This window comes from Phacochoerus africanus, chromosome 11, assembly GCF_016906955.1.
Source record: "Phacochoerus africanus isolate WHEZ1 chromosome 11, ROS_Pafr_v1, whole genome shotgun sequence".
Taxonomy (NCBI): domain Eukaryota; kingdom Metazoa; phylum Chordata; class Mammalia; order Artiodactyla; family Suidae; genus Phacochoerus; species Phacochoerus africanus.
Window position 1 is genome coordinate 32,100,692 of NC_062554.1, and position 22,815 is coordinate 32,123,506.

The following is a 22,815-nucleotide window of genomic DNA, read 5'->3' on the forward strand; positions in this document are numbered from 1 at the left end:
ATTCTTTTCCATGTTCTGAAGTGATGGACTAGAGACATATTTTTAGGTTCTAAATGAAGGAATTCTCTAATACACCTCCTGGGATATACCATGTCCTGCCAGCCATGGACCATTTCCTGCTACTCATCATTACAAACTGATAAAAACAGATTGTATTAATCGATTTCCAATTAAAATTTTTAAAAAGGGAGAATTTGAATCTTATTTTTCTTCTAAACACCACTTCAAAAAGTTACTTCTTACACTTAAAGCCTGAGAATATGTAACTGTTCTCAACCAAGGTAATTTGCCACAATTTTCAGTAGCAAGATCCTCATAAATATGTGGAAAAATCTTTCTACATAAGTGAACTATGAAACAGAGTATTTTAGCAAGTCATAGAATTTATACCGCAGAAATGACAATTTGCCAAAAAATGTGATCTTATAAGGGAAAAATCGCAATGATTTGAGATAATGGCAATACCCATATCTAAAGTATACTAGCGACTGCCACTTTCACAAGTAATATGCCTCCTAGGAAAATATATGCAATTGTTAAAATTATAAGTCAAAAGCATACGGAAGGGCTTATGTGTATTCTCTACCAGAGGGAAGTAATGTTTTTAGTTTTTTTTCTCATAACATCATAGGTGTGAAGTTCTGTTTGTGGGTTAAAATTTCTCAGCTACGTGATTATTCAACTGGAAAAAATAAAAACCTTGCCAGAGGAAACTGATGAAAAGTAACTATAGAACCTTTTGGAAATAATAGATTTGGACAAGACCAAACCCTTATTCAGAAACATTAAACATTCTTAAATTATCGTACCTCTGACATGAAAGAGGGTGCTCATTATGAATTGAGGCACATTAAAATATTTCTATTCAGTCTCCGTGTTGCCAAGGTCTATCCATTAAGAGTGATCCCAGATTGATCCTGGGTTCCTGAACTATGGGGGAAAAAATGCTTCTTTTCTAAATAGTGGATAATGTAAAAACTAGATAAATCAATAAGACAGGAAATCATGTTTGAAGAAAGAACTGGGGAAAGTTTTTAGTACAATTTGGAATTACTACTTTATTTAGTCTCTCTGACTACTAATACATAACTACAAGGTTTCGGAATCAAATTATTTTCCCACACAGTGACATGTGACTATAGAATGATCAGGTGATATAAATAAAAAAGATATTGTCTATGGAACAGCCTAACTTTTATTTTTTCATTTATTTATTTTTTTTTTCCTTTGCAAGGAGGAGACTAAAGTCTTTCATATGGAATTTCCCAAGTTTGGGGTAGAATCAGAGCTACAGCTGCCAGCCTAGGCCACAGCCACGGCAACGCAGGATCCAAGCCACATCTGGGACCCACACCACAGCGCACGGCAACACTGGATCCTTAAGCTACTGAGCAAGGCCAAGGATCAACCCTGCAACCTCATGGTTCCTAGGTGGATTCGTTTGCACTCTGCAAGGACAGGAAGTCCTGGAACAGTCCAATTTTTAGAAAGCAATATAGCTTCTATAAGTTGCTTAACTTACCTGCAGGTAACATTACCAAACAAGCTTAGTAGATCACAAATCTAAGTCAATAAAAAAGTCCATCTATGTTTTCAACATACTCTCAAAGCAAATTTGAAAATAGCTGTATTCAGAGTATCCAGAATTCATTTTTCTTCTATTCTTTCTTGGCATTTATTTCCTTGCTACTCAAAGAGTGCTCCACAGACCAGCAGCCTTCACATCTCAGAGACTGTTAGATAAAAATATTTTGTAGTTTAATGTCAGGTACAAGATTTCTTTCGGGGGTAATGACAATGTCCTGGAATTAGACAGTTGATGATTGTTTCCCCAACTTTGTGCACATACTAAACACCACTGAACTGTACAACCTAAATGAGTGGATTTTTTGATATGGGCAAGATAGCTTATTTTTAAAGGGCAAAAAGATAATAGTAAATGCTTTCAAACCATACAACACAAAGATGAACCGAAGAAGTTCCTTTTTTCTTTTTCTTTTATCTAGGGGAAAATTTAGATGCACCATTTTCCGGGCCTCACCTCTTACTGGGAAAGGAATTCATAGCAGGTCTGTGGGCAGCCCTGACCAAGGATCTGAATGATCTGAAGGGGCACCCATCCATCCTGACCCTATCCGCGCCCCCGTGAGAGAGGTTCCTCTACTGCTGCTTACAGAACTGCTACCGAGAACTGCTTTACTCGGGAAACCGCATGCCAGTGGATGTGACATGTCAAAAAACCAGAATGCTCAATCAACTAAAGGGGCAAAGAGGCAGAAACACCATCTGCCAGAGGCACTTGTGGTCTCAGGCGTGCGGGGGTAGGGAAGACTTCTCCCACATTCAGGCATCTGCTCACCCCTGACACCCTGCCCCCCCCCCCGGGCCAAAACAAACTCTTCAGATTCTTAAATAAAATCTCATCTCGTTCGTAGTTAGAGTGCATAACAACCTTTCCCGCGACTACAATTACGAATTTCCGCGCCCTGCGCTTGTAACAAGTAGCCTCCCGCGGACGCCCTAGGTACAAGCTTCGCGCTGCGAGTGGGGAAACCTAGAGGTTCTTTTTCTCTGACTAAATGGGTAGAACTCAGAGACAGGGGAGAGGACGTCCTGGGTAAGTCCCCCCGCCTCTCCCCTTTCCCACGCACACCTTGGAACTTTGCGGCGGTCCCGCGGCCGGAGGACCGGTGCGCGGAGGACCTGAAGGGCTACGAGGGGATCGTGCAGACGGAGAGCACGCTGGCTTTCCCAGTTCCCCAGGCGGGAATGCGCAGCAGCGCGCAGGACCCTTAAAGTTCCGGTCACCTCTCCTACAGAGGCTGAGTCACAGGGGGCGCACTTCTAAATAGTCCCCAGCCCAGACCCTGCGTTTGGTGTAGGGTCTCTTTGAGGAAGCGGGATTATATCTAGACTGCAAACACTGCAACACACTTGATCACTTAGAGTGGCATCGGTACCCTACGGTCATTCTCGCACCTACTCGAGGGTGTGTTCCCCAGGAGCCGACCTCGACGAGTGCGATCCCTCCGCTCACTCAGGACCGGGCCGGGGTCGCACGGCAGTGGAAGAACAGACGCCGAGACGCGCACGGAGCTGCGGGTACTCTCCCGCTAACTTACGCCTCCCACCCGCAGCCCGCCCAGTCAGCCCGCGTCGCCCGCACTTACAAGCTGGGGTAGTAACCGTAGGGAAGCAGCGGGGGCTGCGGGTAGCCGTCGTCTCCCAACTCCGAGTCCATGAGCAGGTAATCCTGGCTCTCGTTCCGCCGCGCGCCGGCCCCGGCCGCGACCCGGGGAGAGCCGCCCCTCCGGGGCCCGAACGCCGGGCTCTGGTTCATGGCGGGAACGCGGGACGGGCCGGGGTCCCGCTCCTGGGAGAGACGCCTCAGCAGTTCTAACTGGGACCCGGTGCGGAGGAGTCTGCGTCACCCACCGGACTGGCCAGGGCAGATAGGTGCCCACGGGGCGAGGGTGAGGCTAGGAGCGCGGACGTCCGGCGCGCTGACCTCCGCGAGTGGCTCCGCCGCTGGCTGGGGGAGAAGTCGTCATCTAGAGGGTCGCAAAGGGGACCTTGTCCGGGGCAGGTCAAGCCGAATGGATCCCACAAGGGAGCCGCTGGGACTCCCGGGCCAAGGGAGCGCAGGCGGGGTGGCGGGTGGCAGCGGAGCCTGAGAGCGGAGAGAAAGAGAGACGGAGCTTAAGAGTTACTATGTCAACGGAGACTCTCCAGCCCTCGGCTCCCGCCTTCTTCCCCCGCATCCTCCGTCATGATCCCACCTTTAAAGGGATCAGAACGACGTTCCAGAAAGCAGCCAAAGCCTCTCGTGTAACCACGACTTTCAGGGCCAAGATGAACTTAAACTAGGTGGAGCAACACAAGCACTTTGGCCGGGGGGTGGGGGGGAGTGTCTGCTTATTTAGGAAACATACAAATTAAGAACTTTCTAGGAAGCTCCTCTTAAGTAAGACAAAAACAAAACAAAACAAAAAAAAACCACAAGGAAACCTGTTTTTTAAGAGACAGGAGCCTCTTCTTTCTTCAGATTGACCTCATTTTCTTAGGACATTTTCCCTTCCATTCCCAACCCAGACGTTATTATAACTCTTTTGTTTAAAACGAACAACCCTTTAAGTTCCCAGTGCCAGATGTTCCCAGTTCCTGAGCAAGTCAACAAAAATAGGCAAGCCTTTTCCAATAATACTGATAAAGGCCAACAACCTGCTTACTTCAGAAAAAAACTTTCCTTCCCTCACTGCAAATGCCAGAGTTATTTCTCTGCCAGATGTTTCCCACATTTCTGAACTGTTTACAATTTAAGACTTATGCAGAATCTAGTTTAAGACTTAGTTTTAAATTCTGATTTAATCTTCATATACATGCTAAGTAAAAACAAGGACGAATCAGTATCTGTAGTAGGTCAAGCAGTTGTCAATTAGAAATCCATTCATTCATTCAACAAATATTTAATTGATCCCAATTGTGTGCCAAGCATCATTTTAGGAAGTCAATTTAGCCAGATAAGACACCTCCCCTGCAACCCCACACACACGCCCCCTGTCTGCCTTCATAGAGATTTCATGGAAGAGGAGACAGATTAAACAAGCAAATGAGAAATCATCAAAGACAAAGTCTACAATAAAACAAACAAACAAAACCAGGTTGGGAGTTCCCACTGTGGCTCAGTGGGTTAAGAACCCAACTAGTATCCATGAAGATTCGGTTGGTTCCCTGGCCTCACTCATTGGGTTAAGGATCAAGCAGGTATTGCCCCAAGCTGCAGCATAGGCCAAGATGCATCTCGGATCTGGCTGTGACAGGTAGGCAGCAGCAACTCTAATTCCACCCCTAGCCTGGGAACTTCCATATGCTGCAGCCAGTTCAGCCCTAAAATAAATAAGTAAGTAAAAAATAAAACAAGTTGATGTGATAGTAGTTGGAGAATGACTACTTAAGCAGGTGGCTTTTCCAAGCAGGTGCTAGTTACGTGGAGATGGACAGAACAGGAGCCAGACATGAGAAGATCAGAGGCTGGTTGCCATAGGAGTGAAGAAAAGCAGGTGGTCTGAAATTCTGCTGATAAAGGTACTTTGGCTTCCCATTTTCAGGTGGACAATTAAATGGATGTTGGAAGTGTGAAAGCAATCAACCTGATAGACGAGAAAAGAGGTCACAAATTTAGAGCTTTCAGCTTTACCAGTACACTAAGAACTAAAGCTCACAGCATACAGGAACCATTGTACGCTGGGGGTCTGGTTCTGTATTTGTCACTGGTATGTGGAATGAGTGAATGAGCGGATGGATGGAAGAAGTATAGAAAATTTTTTTTTTAATTTATGGCCACCAAAATAACATTTACACTGAAAAACTAACCACCATTATTCTGAAGTACATTATTCCTGATTTAAGAGTCTCCTTTTTATGATTTCTAATCATGTGGAGCCATGGTTTAACATTTTTCCTATTGCCTAATAATTATATATAGTAATAACACACACTGCTTGAAATTTGTTTATGGCTTTTGCTATCTGTCGGAACTCAATAGCTTTGATGCTTGAACGAATTAGTTAGTAAATGTCTAATTTAAATAGTGCCGAGGTAATCTGTTTTGCAACATCAAGTATAGGAAACAATTAGTGGAGAAAGTGATATTCACATGTTTTCAACCTAACTCAAATTCTTTGAGTTAAAGCCAAGTTGGAAAAGATGAGTGGTGTTAGCTGAAGTATTAGTCAGTCTTTAACTTTTTCGTTGTTGTTGTTTTTTGTTTTTGGTTTTTTGGGTTTTTTTAGGGCTGTACTTAAGGCATATGGAAGTTCCCAGACTAGGGGTCGAATGTGAGCTGCCTACCACAGAAATGCTGGATCTGAGCCACGTCTGCAACCTACACACAACTCATGGCAACACCAGATCCTTATCCCACTGAGCAAGGCCAGGGATCGGAACCACATCCTCATGGATGTGGTTTATTACCACTGAGCCTCAACAGGAACTCCTAGGCTTTAACTTAAAAAACAAAAATTGAGGCAGCATTAATTTTCTTGTTATAGTTAGTTGAGCTGTTTGTGCCATTTCTTATAACACTGTTTTTCATTCCCAAGTAGCAACCTTCACACTGAAAAAATTATTACTTATAATTTTATAATGTGTGTAAACTTATAATGTGGCATCAGTTTATCGTTTTTCAAGATAAGACATGCTTTTCTCTACTATTTGAAGTGTAGTTAGTACTGGACCAGTAAATCCCAGGGACGTTTCTCCAGGAGGGAGAAGGTGGTTTACAAAGGATTCTAAAGAGCTTGTGTTATGATGAAGTGGATAGCACATTAGATTGGAAGCCTGAAAGTCTGGGTTCTTGTTCTAACCATTCCTCTAATTGAAGCTATACGATTTCAGAGAGGACCTCTAAACTCTCTCTGCTTCTTTTCCTAATCAGTAAGTAGATATGTAATTACTAAGTAACTCTCAATTTCTAACTTTCTGAGTTTTATGCCTATTTGTGCAGTTTTATCTCTTCAATTACATTTTAAAAAACAGTGAAATGAAGACAATGCATTTTTAAATCAAGTGTGGCATGGCTAAATAGATCTGGAGTCATGAAGAAAGTTGGGTGAATGAAGTCGAAAAAGTAAAAAATGGATGAAGTAGTTTTCACAGAGCAAAAAGTTGCTATGAAGTTATGTTTATGTAATATGTTTATGGTACTAAAACAAAAAGAAATTCCCTGGTGACCCAGCAGGCTAAGGATCTTGCATTGTCACTGCTGTGGCTTAGGCTGCAGCTGTTGCACAAGTTCAAATCCTAACCCTCAAACTTTCATGTGCTGCAGGCATAGCCAAACGAACAAACAAACAAAAATCAATTTGTAGATCGGAGAATAGAGAAGGTAAGAAGGAGGGATGCCATTAAGAGAGGACTTTCTTTCACCTCATTACGCACACCTGCATTTTGTTTGATTGATTCATTTTATTATAACACACTATTTGAAAAGTCAAGAAAAAGAGTTGCCCTCTAGAAGGTCTCAGGCTAAGAGCCCAAAGGAAAAGATAAGGGCTACTGTTATCAGGGACAAAAGGTTGAGAAAACATTATTAGATGCCTAATGACTCAAGAAGACAGGGATACATGGAAGACTTTGGGCAGCTGCAGTTTATGAGATGCTGTTGTTGATGGGAAACCACTGACACAAGAGCTTTTCTGGGAAATGCAGTTTGGGGTTAGCTGGCCAACAGCTACAAATAATAGGTTAGTCAGAAATGCATCTGGATAATTCAAAGTATGGAGACCCAGAGTTCTGACTTCTAATGCACGTAGAATCCACAGAAGAGGAGTTCCCATCATGGCTCAGTGGAAACGAATCTGACTAACATCCATGAGGACGTAGGTTCGATCTCTGGCCATGCTCAGTGGGTTAAGGATTGGCATCACCGTGTGCTATGGTGTAGGTTGCAGGCACGGCATGGATCCTGCGTTGCTGTGGCTGTAGCTGTGGCGTAGGCTGGCAGCTACAACTCTGATTGGACCCCTAGCCTGGGAACCTCCATATGCCACAGGTGCAGCCCTAAAAAAAAAAAAAGAAAAAAAAATTCCTGTTTGAGTGAAATAGTTGCAGTTGATACCAGATCTTTAAACCTCAGTTGCCTAATTTTTAAAGCAAAAGATTTGTAATAATTACATTGAACATCTCCAGTGCAGATATTAAAACTTTATTATGTTAAATGTTAGAAATGGAAAGTTAAAATGGCAACCTAGGAGTTCCTGTTGTGGCTCACCAGGTTAAGAACCTGTTTAATATCCATGAGGCTGTGGGTTCAATCCCTGGCCCCACTCAGTAGGTTAAGGATCAGGCATTGCCGTGGCTATGGCATAGGCCAGCAGCTACAGCTCCGATTTGACCTCTAGCATGGGAACTTTCATATGCTGCAGGTATGGTCCTAAAAAGGAAAAAAAAGGGGGGGCAACCTATTTTAGTATCCTCTTTAATTTGAGTTTTACATAGATATCAAAATTCTAATATCATCATATGGGTATTTTTTTTTTTTTGTATGCTCTCGTGATTACCATGTTTTCACTCAGAATAAGTCTTGTTCAACTAAATTAATCTCTCTTTTAATACAATTCTTAGAATGCTTTCAGTAAACTATTAGCCAGGCATATAATATAATATATTAATCAGAAAAATTGAAAAATATAGCGTGGGTACCAGAGGAATGATTTGTATCTGGTCATAAGACTGTTGAGAAGAAGACTGATTTCAGGCTCAGTGAAAGGAGACATATGAAGAAAGGAGAGAACTACTTTATAGGTAGTTAGTTTCCTATCTCTGAACATGTTCAAATACAGCCTATACTTCATTTTTTTTACATATGCTATCAAATAAATAAATGTATTTGTCGTGAATTAAATGAACACTAAGATCCTTTGAGAAAAAATTCAAAAACGTGTCATCATTTCCATGGATCTAAAATGCACAATTGGTAAGACTCGGTATCTATTCCTGATTTTTTTTTTCAAAAAAGCTTAGTAAACTAGGAATAATAGACGTGTCTTTAATGTGGTGGAGAGGTCTATTTCAGATAAAACCCATACAGGGAAAACATCCAAGGTGCTTCCATAAATGTAAGGAATAAGATAAAGAGGTTTCAATTATTACTATTATTGATAAGCTAAGAACTCCTATAATAAGTTAAATAAGACATGGTAGATAAATAAGAGGGAGAAGTTGGAAAAAGAACATAAACTTTTTAGTTACAGATTCTATAATTGTCTACTCTAAAATTTTCAAGATTTTTAGCTGAAGATTATTAGAACTGCAGAGTAAAAAATGTGTTTGAAACAATGCTATATTATAAAGGTAAACATAGAAACCTCAGTAGTTTTCCTTTATACTAGCAATAGCCAGCCAAAATACAATAAAAGCTACAAAATGTAAAGTGAACAGAAATCAGTTTAACCAAGAAAAAGTAAGACCTATGTAAAGAAAATTGCAAAACTTTACTAAGACCTGATTTTAAAATGAGTCAAAGGCCTACCTCAAATTATGCAATATATTTTATTGATAATGTGATAAAACTGCTATTATAATGTATACGTTAATAAGTAGAATGTAGTATTTTCCTTTCTTTTCTTTCTTCTGTTTAGGGCCACAGCTGTGATGTATGGAAGTTCCCAGGCTAGGGGTCGAATCAGAGCTGCAGCTGCCATCCTATGCCACAGCCACGGCAACATGTGATTTAAACCACTTCTGTGACCTACACTGCAGTTTGCAACAACACCAATCCTTAACCCACTGAGCAAGGCCAGAGATCAAACCAATATCCTCATGGATGCTAGTCAGGTTATTAACCCACTGAGCAACAGTGGGAACTCCAGGAATGTAATATTTTCAATATTGTCTTTCCCTCTAGGTACAGGTTTTCTCTACTGTTAATTTCATCTAAGAATAGATGTGACAAAAGTAAGAAAATTCATTTTTTAAAAAAGCAGTGACATTTGTCTTTCACTGTCTGAGTAGCTTCACTTGGTATGATATTTCTAAGTCCATCTATGTCGCTACAAATGGCATTATTTCATTTTTTATAGTTGAGTAATATTCCATTTTTTATATGTTCCACAATATCTTTTTCCATTCCTCCATCGATAGATACTTAGGTTGCTTCCATGTCTTAACTATTGTAAAATAGTGCTGCAGTGAACATTGTGGTGCATGTATCTTTTTGAAATGTTTTTCTCCAGAGAGATGCCCAGGAATAGTATTGCTGGGTCATGTGGTACTTCTGTTTTTAGTTTTTTGAGGACCCTATACACTGTTTTTCATAGTGGTTGCACCAATTTACATTCCCACTAACAGTGTAAAAGTGTCCCCTCCACTCTCTCCAGCATCTACTACTTACAGATTTTTTTATGATGGCTAATCTGACTGGTGTGAGGTGATACCTCATTGTCGTTCTGATTTGCATTTCTCTAATAATTAGAAATGATGAGCATCTTTTTATGTGCCTTTGTCCATCTGTATGTCTTCTTTGGAGAAGTGTTTATTTTACAGCAGAATGCTATTCAGCCATAAAAAAAGAATTAAATAAATGCCATTTGTAGCAACATGGATGAAGCTAGAGATTATCATACTAAGTAAAGTAAGGCAGAAAGAGAAGGACAAACACTTATATCACTTATATGTGGAACCTAAAATATGGCGTAAAAATGAACCTATCTACAAAACAAACAGACTCATGGGCATAGAAAACAGGTTTGTGGTTGCCAAGGGGAAGAGGGGAGGGAGTGGGATGAAGTGGTATTTTGGGGTTATTGGATGCAAACTATTACATTTGTGATAGATAAATAAGGTCCTCCTGTATAGCACAGGAACTCTATCCAAACTCCTGGGATAGACTATGATAGAAAATAATATATAGATAGAAAAAAAGAATATATAGGTATATATAGATAGATACAGATATAGATGACTGAATTACTTTGCTGTACAGCAGAAATTGCCACAACATTGTAAATCAACTCTAATTTTAAAAAAGGAAATGAAATGTCTATTTAAATTGTCCATTTTTTAATTGTGATCTCTTTTTGTTGCTATTGAGCTTCATGAGTTGTCTATGTATTTTGGAGATTAATGCCTGGTTGGTTATTTCATTTGCAAATATTTTCTCCCACTCTGTGAGCTGTCTTTTCATTTGTTTATGGTTTCTTTTGCTGTGGAAAAACTTTTAACTTTATGTCCCATTTATTTTTGTTTTTATTTTCATTACACTAGAAAGTAGATCCAAAAAGTTATCACTGCAATTTATGTCAAAGAGTGTTCTGCCTGTGCTTTCCCCTAAGAGTTTTACAGTATACAGTTTTATATTTAGGTCTTTAATTCATTTAGAGTTTACTTTTGTGTATGAGAATGTGTTAGAGAATATTCCTATTTCATTCTTTTACATGTTGCTGTCCAGTATTCCCAGCACCATTTATTGAAGAGACTGTCTTTGTATATTCTTTCCTCCTTTGTCAAAGATTAACTGACCATAGGTACATGGGTTTATTTCTAGGCTTTCTATCCTGTTCCATTGGCCTGTATTTCTGTATTTGTGCCAGTGCTATTCTATTTTGATTACTATAGCTTTGTAGTATATTCTGAAGTCAGGGAGCCTGATTCCCTCAGCTCTGTTTTTCTTTCTCAGAATTCCTTTAGCTGTTTGGGGTCTTTTGTGATTCCAAATGAATTTTAAAGTTTATTGTTCTAATTCTGTGAAAAATGCCATTGATAATTTCATAGGGATTTCCTTGGGTAGTATAGCGATTTTGAGAATATTGATTCTTTCAATCCAAGAGCATAGTATATCTTTCGATCTGTTTGTGTCATCTTTGATTTCTTTCATCAGCATCTTATAGTTTCCAGACTAGAGTTCTTTTGCCTCCTTAGGTAGGTTTATCCCTAGATATTTTATTTTTAATAATTAATAATGCTGTGATGAATATCCTTGTACATATGTATTTTCATATCGTTGGAGGTACATCTTTAGAGTAAATTCCTAGAATCAAGATTGAAAGATCAAAAGCAAGTTCAGAATTCCTTGAATATAAAAACCTATACCTCACTAAACTCCAATAAAATTTAGGCAATTATATGTTCAAATATTGTCCCATCTTCTCCTCTCCTCTCTTTCTGTGACTCAAATTTGTGTATGTTAATCTACTCAATATTGTCCAACAGATCTCTGAAGCTTTATTTTCTTTCACTCTTTTTTCTTATTCTTCTTCAGATAATATACATTCTATTGATCTTTCTTTACGTTCTCTGCTCTTTTCATCTGTCATCTCAATTCTGCTATTAAAACCATCCAGTGATTTTAAAACTTTAAATACTGTGTCATTCCACTGTATGTCCATCAATATTTTTCTTTATATCACTATACCCAGAGCAGCTCCTTTTAAAACCTTGCCTACTAATCCCAGCCTTTGGATCATATCTGTTACATTATCTTTTCCCTTAAAAATGACCACATTGGAGTTCCCGCTGTGGTACAGTGGGTTTGGTGGTGTCTCTGCAGCACCAGGACACAGGTTCAATTCCTGGCCTGGTACCAGCTGCAGTGTAGGTCACAACTGTGACTTGTTTCTGATCCCTGGCCTGGGAACCCCATATGCCACAGGGCAGCCAAAAAAGAAAAAAAAAAAATAGGTCACATTCTCCTGGTTCATCATTTTTTAAACATTTTTTATTTATACTGCAAAGTGTGAATGTTATGTCTTGAAGACTGAAAAAAAATCTGACATGTTTGTTTTGAAAGCAGTGTATTTGACTGAAATTAAAGTGCAAACTGTTTCTCCTGGTGGCAGCTCAAATCTCAGTTCAGTTCTTTCATACTTGTTTGTTACTTTGAGTCTGCTCCTTGTATGCATAGGTCAAGGGCCATCTAAAGACTTGGCCAGTTTACTCACATAATTTGAGAATTACCCCACTCTGGCACTCTATTTCAGGAATCTCCCTTGACTTCCCAGCAGTTGAGTTTGCCCTGAATTTAGCCCTCTGTTCTATAGGCTATAAATGCTATTGATATTAGAGGTTTACCCACCATACTTGCTGGCTATTTGAGCCTATTTTCAGATAAAAACTGTACAAGGGGAGCACTTATTGCATGTGAACATCTTTTCTCAAGTTTTCACTCCCCTCAAGAAGTCCTCAAAGAATTATTCACTCACCCTGAAGTGACTTTGTGTATTTCTTGTATTTCATCTAGAATTAATAGTTGTTATATTTGTTAGTCTGATTGGAATTTAACTTGTGATATTGAAATAGGCACATCATAGCTTAACTGCTGAAAACCAAAGACAAGGAGATAAGAAAGAAAGAAGCCAGTAGAAAAATGACACATTAGGGAGTTCCCGTCGTGGCACAGTGGTTAACGAATCCGACTAGGAACCATGGGGTTGCGGGTTCGGTCCCTGCCCTTGCTCAGTGGGTTAACGCTCCGGCATTGCCCTGAGCTGTGGTGTAGGTTGCAGACGCGGCTCAGATCCCTCGTTGCTGTGGCTCTGGTGTAGGCTGGTGGCTACAGCTCCGATTCAACCCCTAGCCTGGGAACCTCCATATGCCGCGGGAGCGGCCCAAGAAATGGCAAAAAGACCAAAAAAAAAAAAAAAAGAAAGAAAAATGACACATTATACATAGGGAAACAATAGTTCAATTAACCAGTAATTGTTAGATTGTATGGGTGTAGAGGAAGTTACCCTTTCCAGTACTTGCATGACTTTATTTTATATCTAAATATCTAGTCCATTTTGGAGTTTATTCTTGTGTACGGAATGAAATATGGATTAACTTTCACCTTTTTCCACATGGTTATCCACTTACCCCCATGGTTATCCACATGGTAGCATTTATTAAAGAAATTTCACATCTGTCCCAGTGTTTTTAGGTACCATCTTTATCATATATTTAATTTTCATGTGTACTTGGGTCTATTTCCAGACTTGCTGCTCTATTCCATTAATGTTTGTTTATACATATATGTGTTCCAAACTATTTTAACTACAGACAATTTGTAATATATTTTAGTATATTGTAAGACTATTCCCTTCGCATAGCTTTTCTATTCATTGTTTTCCTAGCTATTCTTGTATGCTTATTTTTCCATATGAACTTTGGTATCAGCTTTTCTAACTCCAGAAAAAAATGTTTGTTGGTATTTTTATTGGGATCGTATTACAGTTATAAATTAACTTTAGTAAAACTGACATATTTATGAATCTGAGTTATTACATTCAAATACAAAGGATGCCTTTTTAATTCGCTCACATCTATTTTTGTATCTTGCAGAATTGTTTTAAAGTTTTCTTCACATAATTTTTACACACTTCTTTCTAAGCACATTGCCAGGTTTTAAGATTTTATCTTCCATTATGTTATCTAAATAGTTATTTTTGCTTACATGAAGTGCATTGATTTTTAGGTTAATTTTATATCCTGATGCTTTGCTAAATTCTTATATTGTGTCATGTTATCAGTGACTCTATAGATTTTCCTAGGAATAGTGTCCCATCATTTTAGCTAGATATAGATTTTCTATTTTTTTCAAATTTCTATTACCCTAGTTTCCTGTTGTCTAATTACATTGGTTAATATCACGAGTACAATGTAAAATTGTAATGTAGATTAAAGATAAATACATACAAATGTGTGAGTGCACACACACATGCTAAGGAATTGTCCATCAGTTTCTGTTTTCTTGAGGTTTTTAATTTTTTTTTTAAAAAAAGAGGCTTTCCAAGTAACTATGGAGATAATCTTATGATTTTCCTCCTGATATTTATTAATATGGTCCATTATATTAATGGAAATTATTGCTGAACCATTCTGGCTGTACCAGGATAAATCCCACTTGTTCACTGTATATTATGTCCCAAATATGGTGCAGGATTTTTCTCACTAATATTTTATTTAGAATTTTTACACCAATATTCACAAGAGATATTGATCTATAACATTATTTTCTGTGATACAAAAGTAGACATTTTGAAAAGCATTAGAATATCAACAAAGGGAATGTTTATCTGAGATGTTATTGGTGCTAAAGGAGTCTGCTACATCATACAAAGAAGATATTGGTTAACAAATAAATTAGGTTTTTGGTGATTAGGAAGTGGTATTTTGAACATTTTGCATCCTAATATGTTAGTTTATAACCGTATGGATAGTTACAAGTAAGTTCTTTTCTGTGTTAGTAACGTATTAGGAGATTGGTTGAGAGTTTGCCTTTGACATTTAATGCGTTGTAATTTTTTTCCACTAAAATGATAAATAGGCTCCTCACAAGCATATATATGTACTGTTATTTTTCCTTGGACATATTACTGATGTTAAACAAATATAGCTTATGTAACAATTCTCAATAGTTAATCCTCATAATGTTTAAAGCAAAAACTAACAGATATATAAATAGAAATAAATCCACAATCTCAAAGATTTTAACATGGCTCTTTTCATATTTGATATGGAAAATCTTTCTTTACTGAAAGATATAAAAGAGTTGAACATAATTGGCAAATTTGACCTAATAGTCATATGTAGAACAATGAATTGGAGCAGGGGCCAGAAAACTGGGCTAAATCCTGTCTGTGGTCTGTTTTTGAATGAAATATGAACTAAGAATTGTTTGATACTTTAAAAGATCTGTGAAAAAAGTAAAATAAAGAAAAATGTGTTACAAAGACCGTATGTGACCAACAGATCCTAAAATGTTTATTATTTGGCTCTTCAGAGAATAAGTCTGCTGACTTTTGCATAAACTGTAGAATATACTCTTTGTAAGCATACCTGGAATATTAAAATATCAAGAGCTCATAATGGAAACCAGAATAAGTTTTTTAATAAATGATAAAAGAACATTGCTGCATCTACTTCTGGTATATTCACAAAACTCATTTTATTCTTTCTGAGCATGTAAGAAAATAACCCTTGTCAAATTTGTCTGCTGTTAAGGACCATGTAAGTAGCTCTAAGAGGTTCTAAACATTTCTGCACATGGGGTCTATGCCCCCTCCCCTTGAATTGGGATTAACTTTAGTGACTCATTTATAACCATTGGAATGCAGCAGAAACAATGATGAGTAACTTCCAAGGAAAGATACGAAAAGGCCTTTCTCTTTCCACTTAACTCTCTTGTGTCACTTGTCTTTGAAGTGACCCTATTGGAAGTCCAAATATCTTGAGACCTTCATACTGTGAAGAACTCAGACCATGTGAAAAAAACTACAGGTAGATATTCTGGCTGAAAGTCCTGACTGAATTCCCAGATGATAACCAACACCAACAGCCAGACATATGCATGGAGACAATTTCAGCCCTTAGACTTAGGTGACTCTCATCAAGTCTAACCAACTAAGGCACCAGACATTGTGGAACAGAGACGCATTTTCCCTGATGTACCCTATGGGAATACCTGACTCACAGAATCAGGAAACACAATAGAATTTTGATTGAATGCTACTAAGTTTTGGGGTAGTTTGCTATGCAGCCATAGTAATTTGAACACTAACCAAAGCAATAGAGGTGGGAATTATACATGCCACATCTATCCTTAGACATAAATCCCTCTTTCTCTTGAATTCTCTTCCATAGTGACGCTCTCAGAGCAGGATGTTTGGTTGGTATGATGATAAGATGGGAGGGGCCTTGATTTCTAAGGGACAACCTGGAGGAGACTGGCGCATGACACACATTAGACTTAGGAGTGAAAAATAAATCTTTACTGTTCTGAGACACTGATATTCGGATTAATAGACCATCCCATCTTACTAATAGAAATACATTTCACAATTTAAGAATGAAGCTGAGGCAGAATTTAGGGGAAAATTTGGCTTTAAATTTATATAATTACAGAAGGAAAGTGGTGTAAAAATAGTGATTGAAGCATCCCCATCACAATTTGTATTAAAAATAAAAGCAAAATAAATCCATAGAAAGTAGAAGGAAATAAATAATAAGAGCAGAAAATAAAAGAATAAAATTCAATGTAAAAATCAATTTTATTTCAGTAAAACTTTAAAAATGAAAAAATTCAAATATAGGATATTCCAATAGAAAAATATATAATAAAAAATCCAATTTTTCAAATTAATGAAATTGATAAATCTAATGCAAGACATCAAGAAAAGAAGAGAAAGAACAAAAGAGAGCAATTCCAGAATTGTAAAAGGGAATATCACTGTACATCTTATAGACTCTAAGAATAATGAGAAATTATTATAAACAAACTTATAACCATATGAAGAATACAAAAATCCTAGAAAAATTCTTATCAAAACTAACACAACAAAAAAACAAAAAAAAAAAAGGAGTTCCCATCGTGGCGCAGTGGTTAACGAATCCGACTAGGAACCGTGAGGTTTCGGGTTCGGTCCCTGCCCTCACTCAGTGGGTTAATGATCCGGCGTTGCCGTGAGCTGTGGTGTAGGTTGCAGATTCGGCTCAGATCCTGTGTTGCTGTGGCTCTGGCGTAGGCCGGTGGCTACAGCTCCGATTCGACCCCTAGCCTGGGAACCTCCATATGCCGAGGGAGCGGCCCAAAGAAATAGCAAAAAGACAAAAAAACAAAAAAACAAAACAAAACAAAACAAAAAAACTAACACAAGAGGAAAAAGGAACTCTTACCAGTCCTAGATTATTAACAAATCGAATCAGATTTTAAACTGTCCCAAAGAGAAAAGAGTACCAAAGTGATTTCACTGGAAAATTCTACAAAACATTTCAAAAAACAGTAAGTCCAATCTTGTACCAACTTATCCACAGAATAGTAAAAGAGGATACTATCCAACTACTTGCATAGAACCAACATAACCTCAATATCAAAACAAACTGGACAATGTAAGAAAAGAAAATTACAGGCAAATCTCCCTCATTACCATGAATTCATGGATCTCCAGAAGCCCAAATACATACAAGCAAGCCACAAACATAAATACCTAAATATCACATACATCATTGTTCCTAGTCGGATTCTTTTCTGCTGCACCACGACAGGGACTCCATAAAAATCACATACATCATGAACGAACTAACTTATCCTAGGAATGTATGGGGGATTTTAACATTAAAAAAATCAAACAAGCTGTTTGGTGGAGTTCCCATTGTGGCTCAGCAGGTTAAGAACCTGACTAGTATCCATGAGGATGTGGGTTTGATCCCTGGCCTCACTCAGTGGATTAAGGATCCGGCTTTGCTGCAAGCTGAGGCATAGGTCACGGATGCGTCTCAGATCCATCATTGCATGGTTGTGGGGTAGGCCAGTGGCTGCAGCTCCAATTCAACCCCTAGCCTGGAAACTTCCATATGCCATAAGTGAAACCCTTAATTAATTAATTAATTAATTAAATAAAACAAGCAATCTGCTGCATTAATAATTTAAAGGAAAAACTCAAAATATCATTCATTTCTTAATTCCTGAGTTTTGTTTTTATTCCAAGTGAATAATTAGGAGTATGGGTAAATATTGTCTAAGATAATCTCAATTTTTCACTCATTTCTCTGCCCTTTGCCATGTGACTTTGTAGTTTCTCCCACTGAAGAAGTGGAGTCAGTTTTCTCATCCTTTGACTCTGAGGTTGGCTGCATGTCTTGCTTTGGCAAGAAGGTATTAGCAGATATGATCCCTTCCGAGACTGGTAAATATGGTTCTGCACTTCCACTTCCTCTCTCGCACTTCTTCAAACATATCAGCAGTGTTTTTGCCTCCTGGGCTTTGTCCATCCTGCTCTCTCCATCTGAAGTGCTCCTCCCTGTAGATATCTGCACAGCTGACCCCTTTTCTTTGTTCATGTCTCATCAGAGAAGTTCTTTTGAATATCAAAGTTAAAAATGTGTATCTAGTGAAAAAGAAATCCAGGACATCACTCTCTATCCTGTTTCCCAGTTTTCTTTATAGCACCCAATGCTAATATGTTCATTGACTATCTCCCCTGATTAGATGATGAGATCTTTGGGTGTGGGGACTTTTTCTATCTTAACGAATTCTTAGGGCCCAGAGAATAATGTCTGGCATCTAGTTACTACTCAAGGATTATTTGCCACATCAAAAATATATCTCAGGTCTTACCAATTCAACCACTTTAACCTTTATTTAATTTAGCAAAACATATTGCACCCCCACAACCTGACACTTGTTGGGAGCAGGTAGATGAAGTGAGGTGGGACTTAAAAGTTGCTAAAAAATGGAATAAAGAGAGTAATTAACCAGAAACCATAGAAAGTACATACTTGCCATTACTCTTTGCATCTATTCTATACACTGAGAGAAACACACACTGAACATTCGTAAAGAGCCATATGAAGAAATAGAGAGGATAGACATATTGAAAATCTGAAGGAAGATCTTGAAGGATATAATGAGTAGGAAATAAAATCATGGATAAAACATTAATGAATAATGATCACAGTATCCAAGGAAGAAGTGAAAAAAGGATCTTCCCTTAAATAAACTGTATATATGTGGGGAGGGGGGGAAATTTGGAAATATCTAGACACAAATATTCAATGTAGAGTGACCTATAAAACCCAGAAATTAAGGGAAAATGTATAAAGCTATCTAATTTTCTTCAGTTACAACCAAAATATTTACATGTTGAGAATGTACTTGTTTACATAGTTGAATATGTAACTAGACATATTGATAAAGGATTTGTGGTTATAATATGGATGCAACTGGAGAGACAAATAATAGATGCTCAACAATAAATGAATTCTGAGATTTACTTTCAAGACGTGACTCAACATGTACAGCAGCCTTGCTCATACCACATAGATGCTTTCATAACGTTAATGGAATGACTAGATGTTCAAAAAGAAAAAAAAAGTAACTATGTACAACAGGATAAATAGCTTGCCTAACTGAGCCTAAATTAGTCTAAGCTATTTTTAGTCTGTGATTCTGCCCTAGAAGGCCCCTGGGAATTAGAGGGAAATATGGAGAGAGAAAATTTGTTTTTTCCCAGCTGAATGATACCAAAATATTCCTGAAATGCATTTTAAAAGGCTTTATGTTCCAAAGATAACTCAGTTTCTGTCAGTCAGGAAAATTAAAAGGTGGAAAGTTTATTTTTACAACACAGCATTTCCTCCAGGGACCCTCTCCAGGGTGACTACAGCCTTTTGCCATAGGTAGAAATAGATGGGGATGTAAATTCTGTGAGTATATTAAACATCTATAAGTTAGACTAAGAATCTGATTTTGTTCAGTTTTGGAAAAATTCTTTTTTGATTTTATTTGCCTAGATATCTCTGATCACCCTCTCAAAAGTCCAGATGGTTCTCAGCCCAACATTACTTGCCCAATATATTTGTTTAAAATCTGGAAGTTCCAGTGTGACTAGCATCCATGAGGACACAGGTTAGTCAGCGTGACTAGCATCCATGAGGACACAGGTTCGATCCCTGGCGTCACTCAGTGGGTTAAGGATCCAGACTTGCCATGAGCTGTGGTGTAGGTCGCAGATGTGGCTTGGATCCCACGTTGCTGTGGCTGTGGAGTAGGCCAGCAGCTACACCTCTGATTGGACCCCTATCCTAGGAATCTCCATATGCCACAGGTACGGCCCTAAAAAGACAAAAAAAAAATTTAATAAAAATAAATAAATTTAATAAAATGTCTTCAGAACTCCAGTTTCTGATCCAGCATTTAAGGAGCTTGGAAGAAGCCCATTCATCCTAACAACAGGTAAAAAGCAGAGCAAACGGAAAAATCAACAATTCTTTTTAGATCCATAAGAGAAGTAAGGTCAGAGGGCAAACTCCTGCTCCCTCTAAATTTGAGAGACCAAGGAGGGAATATAGAGAATCACAACTCACTGCAGTGGAAACCTACATGGGAACCAGTGTTGGGGTAGGAAAATCTAACCTGCTATTAACAAATGGCTGGTGACTTGGTATAGGCAGCATGAGAGAGAAAAACTCCAGGAAACCCAATCATCAGAAGGGCCCCATTTTTGTGAATTTTACCTTCTAAAACTGTACCAGGCATTCCCAGTGAATACAGGAGAAATCTCTCAGTGTCTTCTGCAGGGGAAGTGGAAAGGGAACTATTTTTTAAAATATTCCAGAGCATTCTTATCTTCTTAATAAGTTCTGGCTTCAGTAGAAACTAGTTAACCAGGAGTTACACTGCTGGTGCTTTATCAGAGCCTACCTGACCTGGGGAAAGGAAATACCTGACTCCAGCTAGATCTAGTCTTCCATATGGAGGAAAGGAAACACTCAGCTCCAACTCTTTCTAGCTTCCACATGGGGAATGACTGGAGTGGACTGGAATGCAGTACTCTCTAGTCATCATCCTCACCCGAGTCGGTGGAGTGGGGGGGGATCTGAGAAGTGAGGAGAACTGAGAAGCCTGTGTGAAGTTCACTCTCCAAAGGTAAAGGCTCATCAAAAGAATGAGACCTAATCATACAGAGCACTTCCCCTTCTCCTCCACATCTCACATTGCCAAAGGCCTATTTATTACCATTACACTTGCCCAGTACACTATGTCAAGCTAAGAAAAAAAAATAAGACATACCAAAAGACCAAAAAAAAAAAATAGTTTAAAGAGAGAGGGCAAGCATCAGAACCAGACTCATGACAGGGATATTGGAGTTATCAGACCAGGAAACAAATATGATTACTATGCTAAGGACTTGAATGGATAAAGTACTCATTATACAAGAACTTATAGAAATCTAAGCAGAGAAATATAAATTTTAAGAAAGAATCAAAAAGAAGTGATAGAGATTAAAAACACTGTAACAGAAATGTGATTAGCTTATTGTAAATTGGAAAAAGCAGAGGAAAGACTCTCTGTGCTTGAGACTATCTCCATGGAAAATTCCCCCAAAATGACAAGCAAACGTAAAGAAGACTGGGAAAAAAAATGAAAACAGAGTACCCAAGACCTGTGGGACAACTACAAAAGGTGTAGCAATGTATAATTGGAATATCAGAAGAAAAAAGAGAAAAGAAATATTTAAAACAATAATGACTGAAAATTTCCCCAAATTAACATCAAACACTAAACCACAGATCCAGGAATTGCATAGCAAAACAAGCAGAATAGACACAATCAAAACCATATACTAGGCATTCCGCTTTTCTATTACAGAAAGTTAAAGATAGAGAAAGGAAACAGAGGGGGAAAATGCCTTACTTATAGATAAATAACAAAAAGTAAAATTACATCCAACTCCTCAGAAATCATGAAGCAAGAATAAAGTGGAGTGAAATATGTAAACTGTTGGGAGAAGAAAACTACCAACATAAAATTCTGTACCTTGTGAAATTTCCTTTAAAAGTGAAAGAGAATAAAGAATTTCTCAAACAAAAAATTGAGGGAATTTGTTGCAGGTGGACTTGCCTTGGATGAAATGTTCAAGAAAAAGGGAATGACTGAGATGCTGGAATAGGAAGATCTTGAGCTTACCTCCTCCCGTAAAATTACAACTATTTGCAGAGTAATGACTAATGAGGAAAAACCATAACACTAGCAGAAAAGATCCTCTACAACTTAAAATATAAAGAACCTCAATGAGACAGGTAGGAGGGGCAGAGATCCACATAGTCAGGATCCATACTCACTATAGGTGACCCAAGCTGCACACCGGGCTCATCAGCCCAAAAGTCCTGCACCAAGAAGATGAACTCCCATACTATTTAGCTTTGAAGCCCAGTGATGTTTACTTTCAGGAGAGACAGAAGACCCTAAGAAACAGAAACTCCACTCTTAAAGGGTGCACACAAAATCCCTCATGATCTAGGACTGAGGGCAGAAGAAGTAATTTGAAAGGAGCCTAGGTCAGACCCACCTACTGATCTTGGAGGGTTTCCTGGAGAGGGAAGAGCCAACTGGAGCTCAAACTGATGACATAGACATTGACAGCAGCCATTTGGGGAGCTTTCTCTATCACATGGATGTCACTGCATTCTGGAACCTTCCCCCTAGCTTATTAACACTGAGACCTGGCCCTGTCCATAAGTCTGTCTAGTGTTGGGATGCCCACAAGTACTGGGACACCTCAAACAAAGTATCTGGGCAGAGACACAGTCCTACCCCCTAGCAGGCCTACTTCCTTAAGAACCCCTGAGCCCACAGATACCCTGGGACTCTACCCTGTCTTCCAGAAGGCCCAGAACCTAGCCCCACATGCCAGTGCATGGGTACTAGTGCTTGAGATCCCCAGAGCCCCACAGTCAGAGACCTCAGTCATTTAATAAATAAAAAAATCAATTGTTTTCCTGTATACCAGCAATGATCAAGTGAAATTGCAATTTAAAAAACCAATATCACTTGTTATAGCA

The 22,815-nt window shown here is 38.5% G+C and overlaps 1 protein-coding gene across 2 annotated transcripts in view; it reads right to left on the reverse strand.

Moving 5' to 3' along the window:
- Nucleotides 1-3,845, reverse strand: part of TRPC6 (transient receptor potential cation channel subfamily C member 6) — a 104,930-nt gene extending 101,085 nt beyond the window's left edge. Inside the window, exons 1-2 of one of the 2 annotated variants that reach the window (XM_047752592.1) lie at nucleotides 3,780-3,845; nucleotides 3,171-3,670 (exon numbers count right to left, since the gene is read on the reverse strand). In XM_047752592.1, coding sequence (XP_047608548.1) covers nucleotides 3,171-3,340 — 170 coding nt within the window. In that variant the 5' untranslated portion in view covers nucleotides 3,341-3,670; nucleotides 3,780-3,845. Of the gene's footprint in view, nucleotides 1-3,170 lie in introns of both variants that reach the window. The other variant, XM_047752591.1, reaches the window with a different exon arrangement.
- Between the last annotated feature and the right edge of the window lie 18,970 nt (nucleotides 3,846-22,815).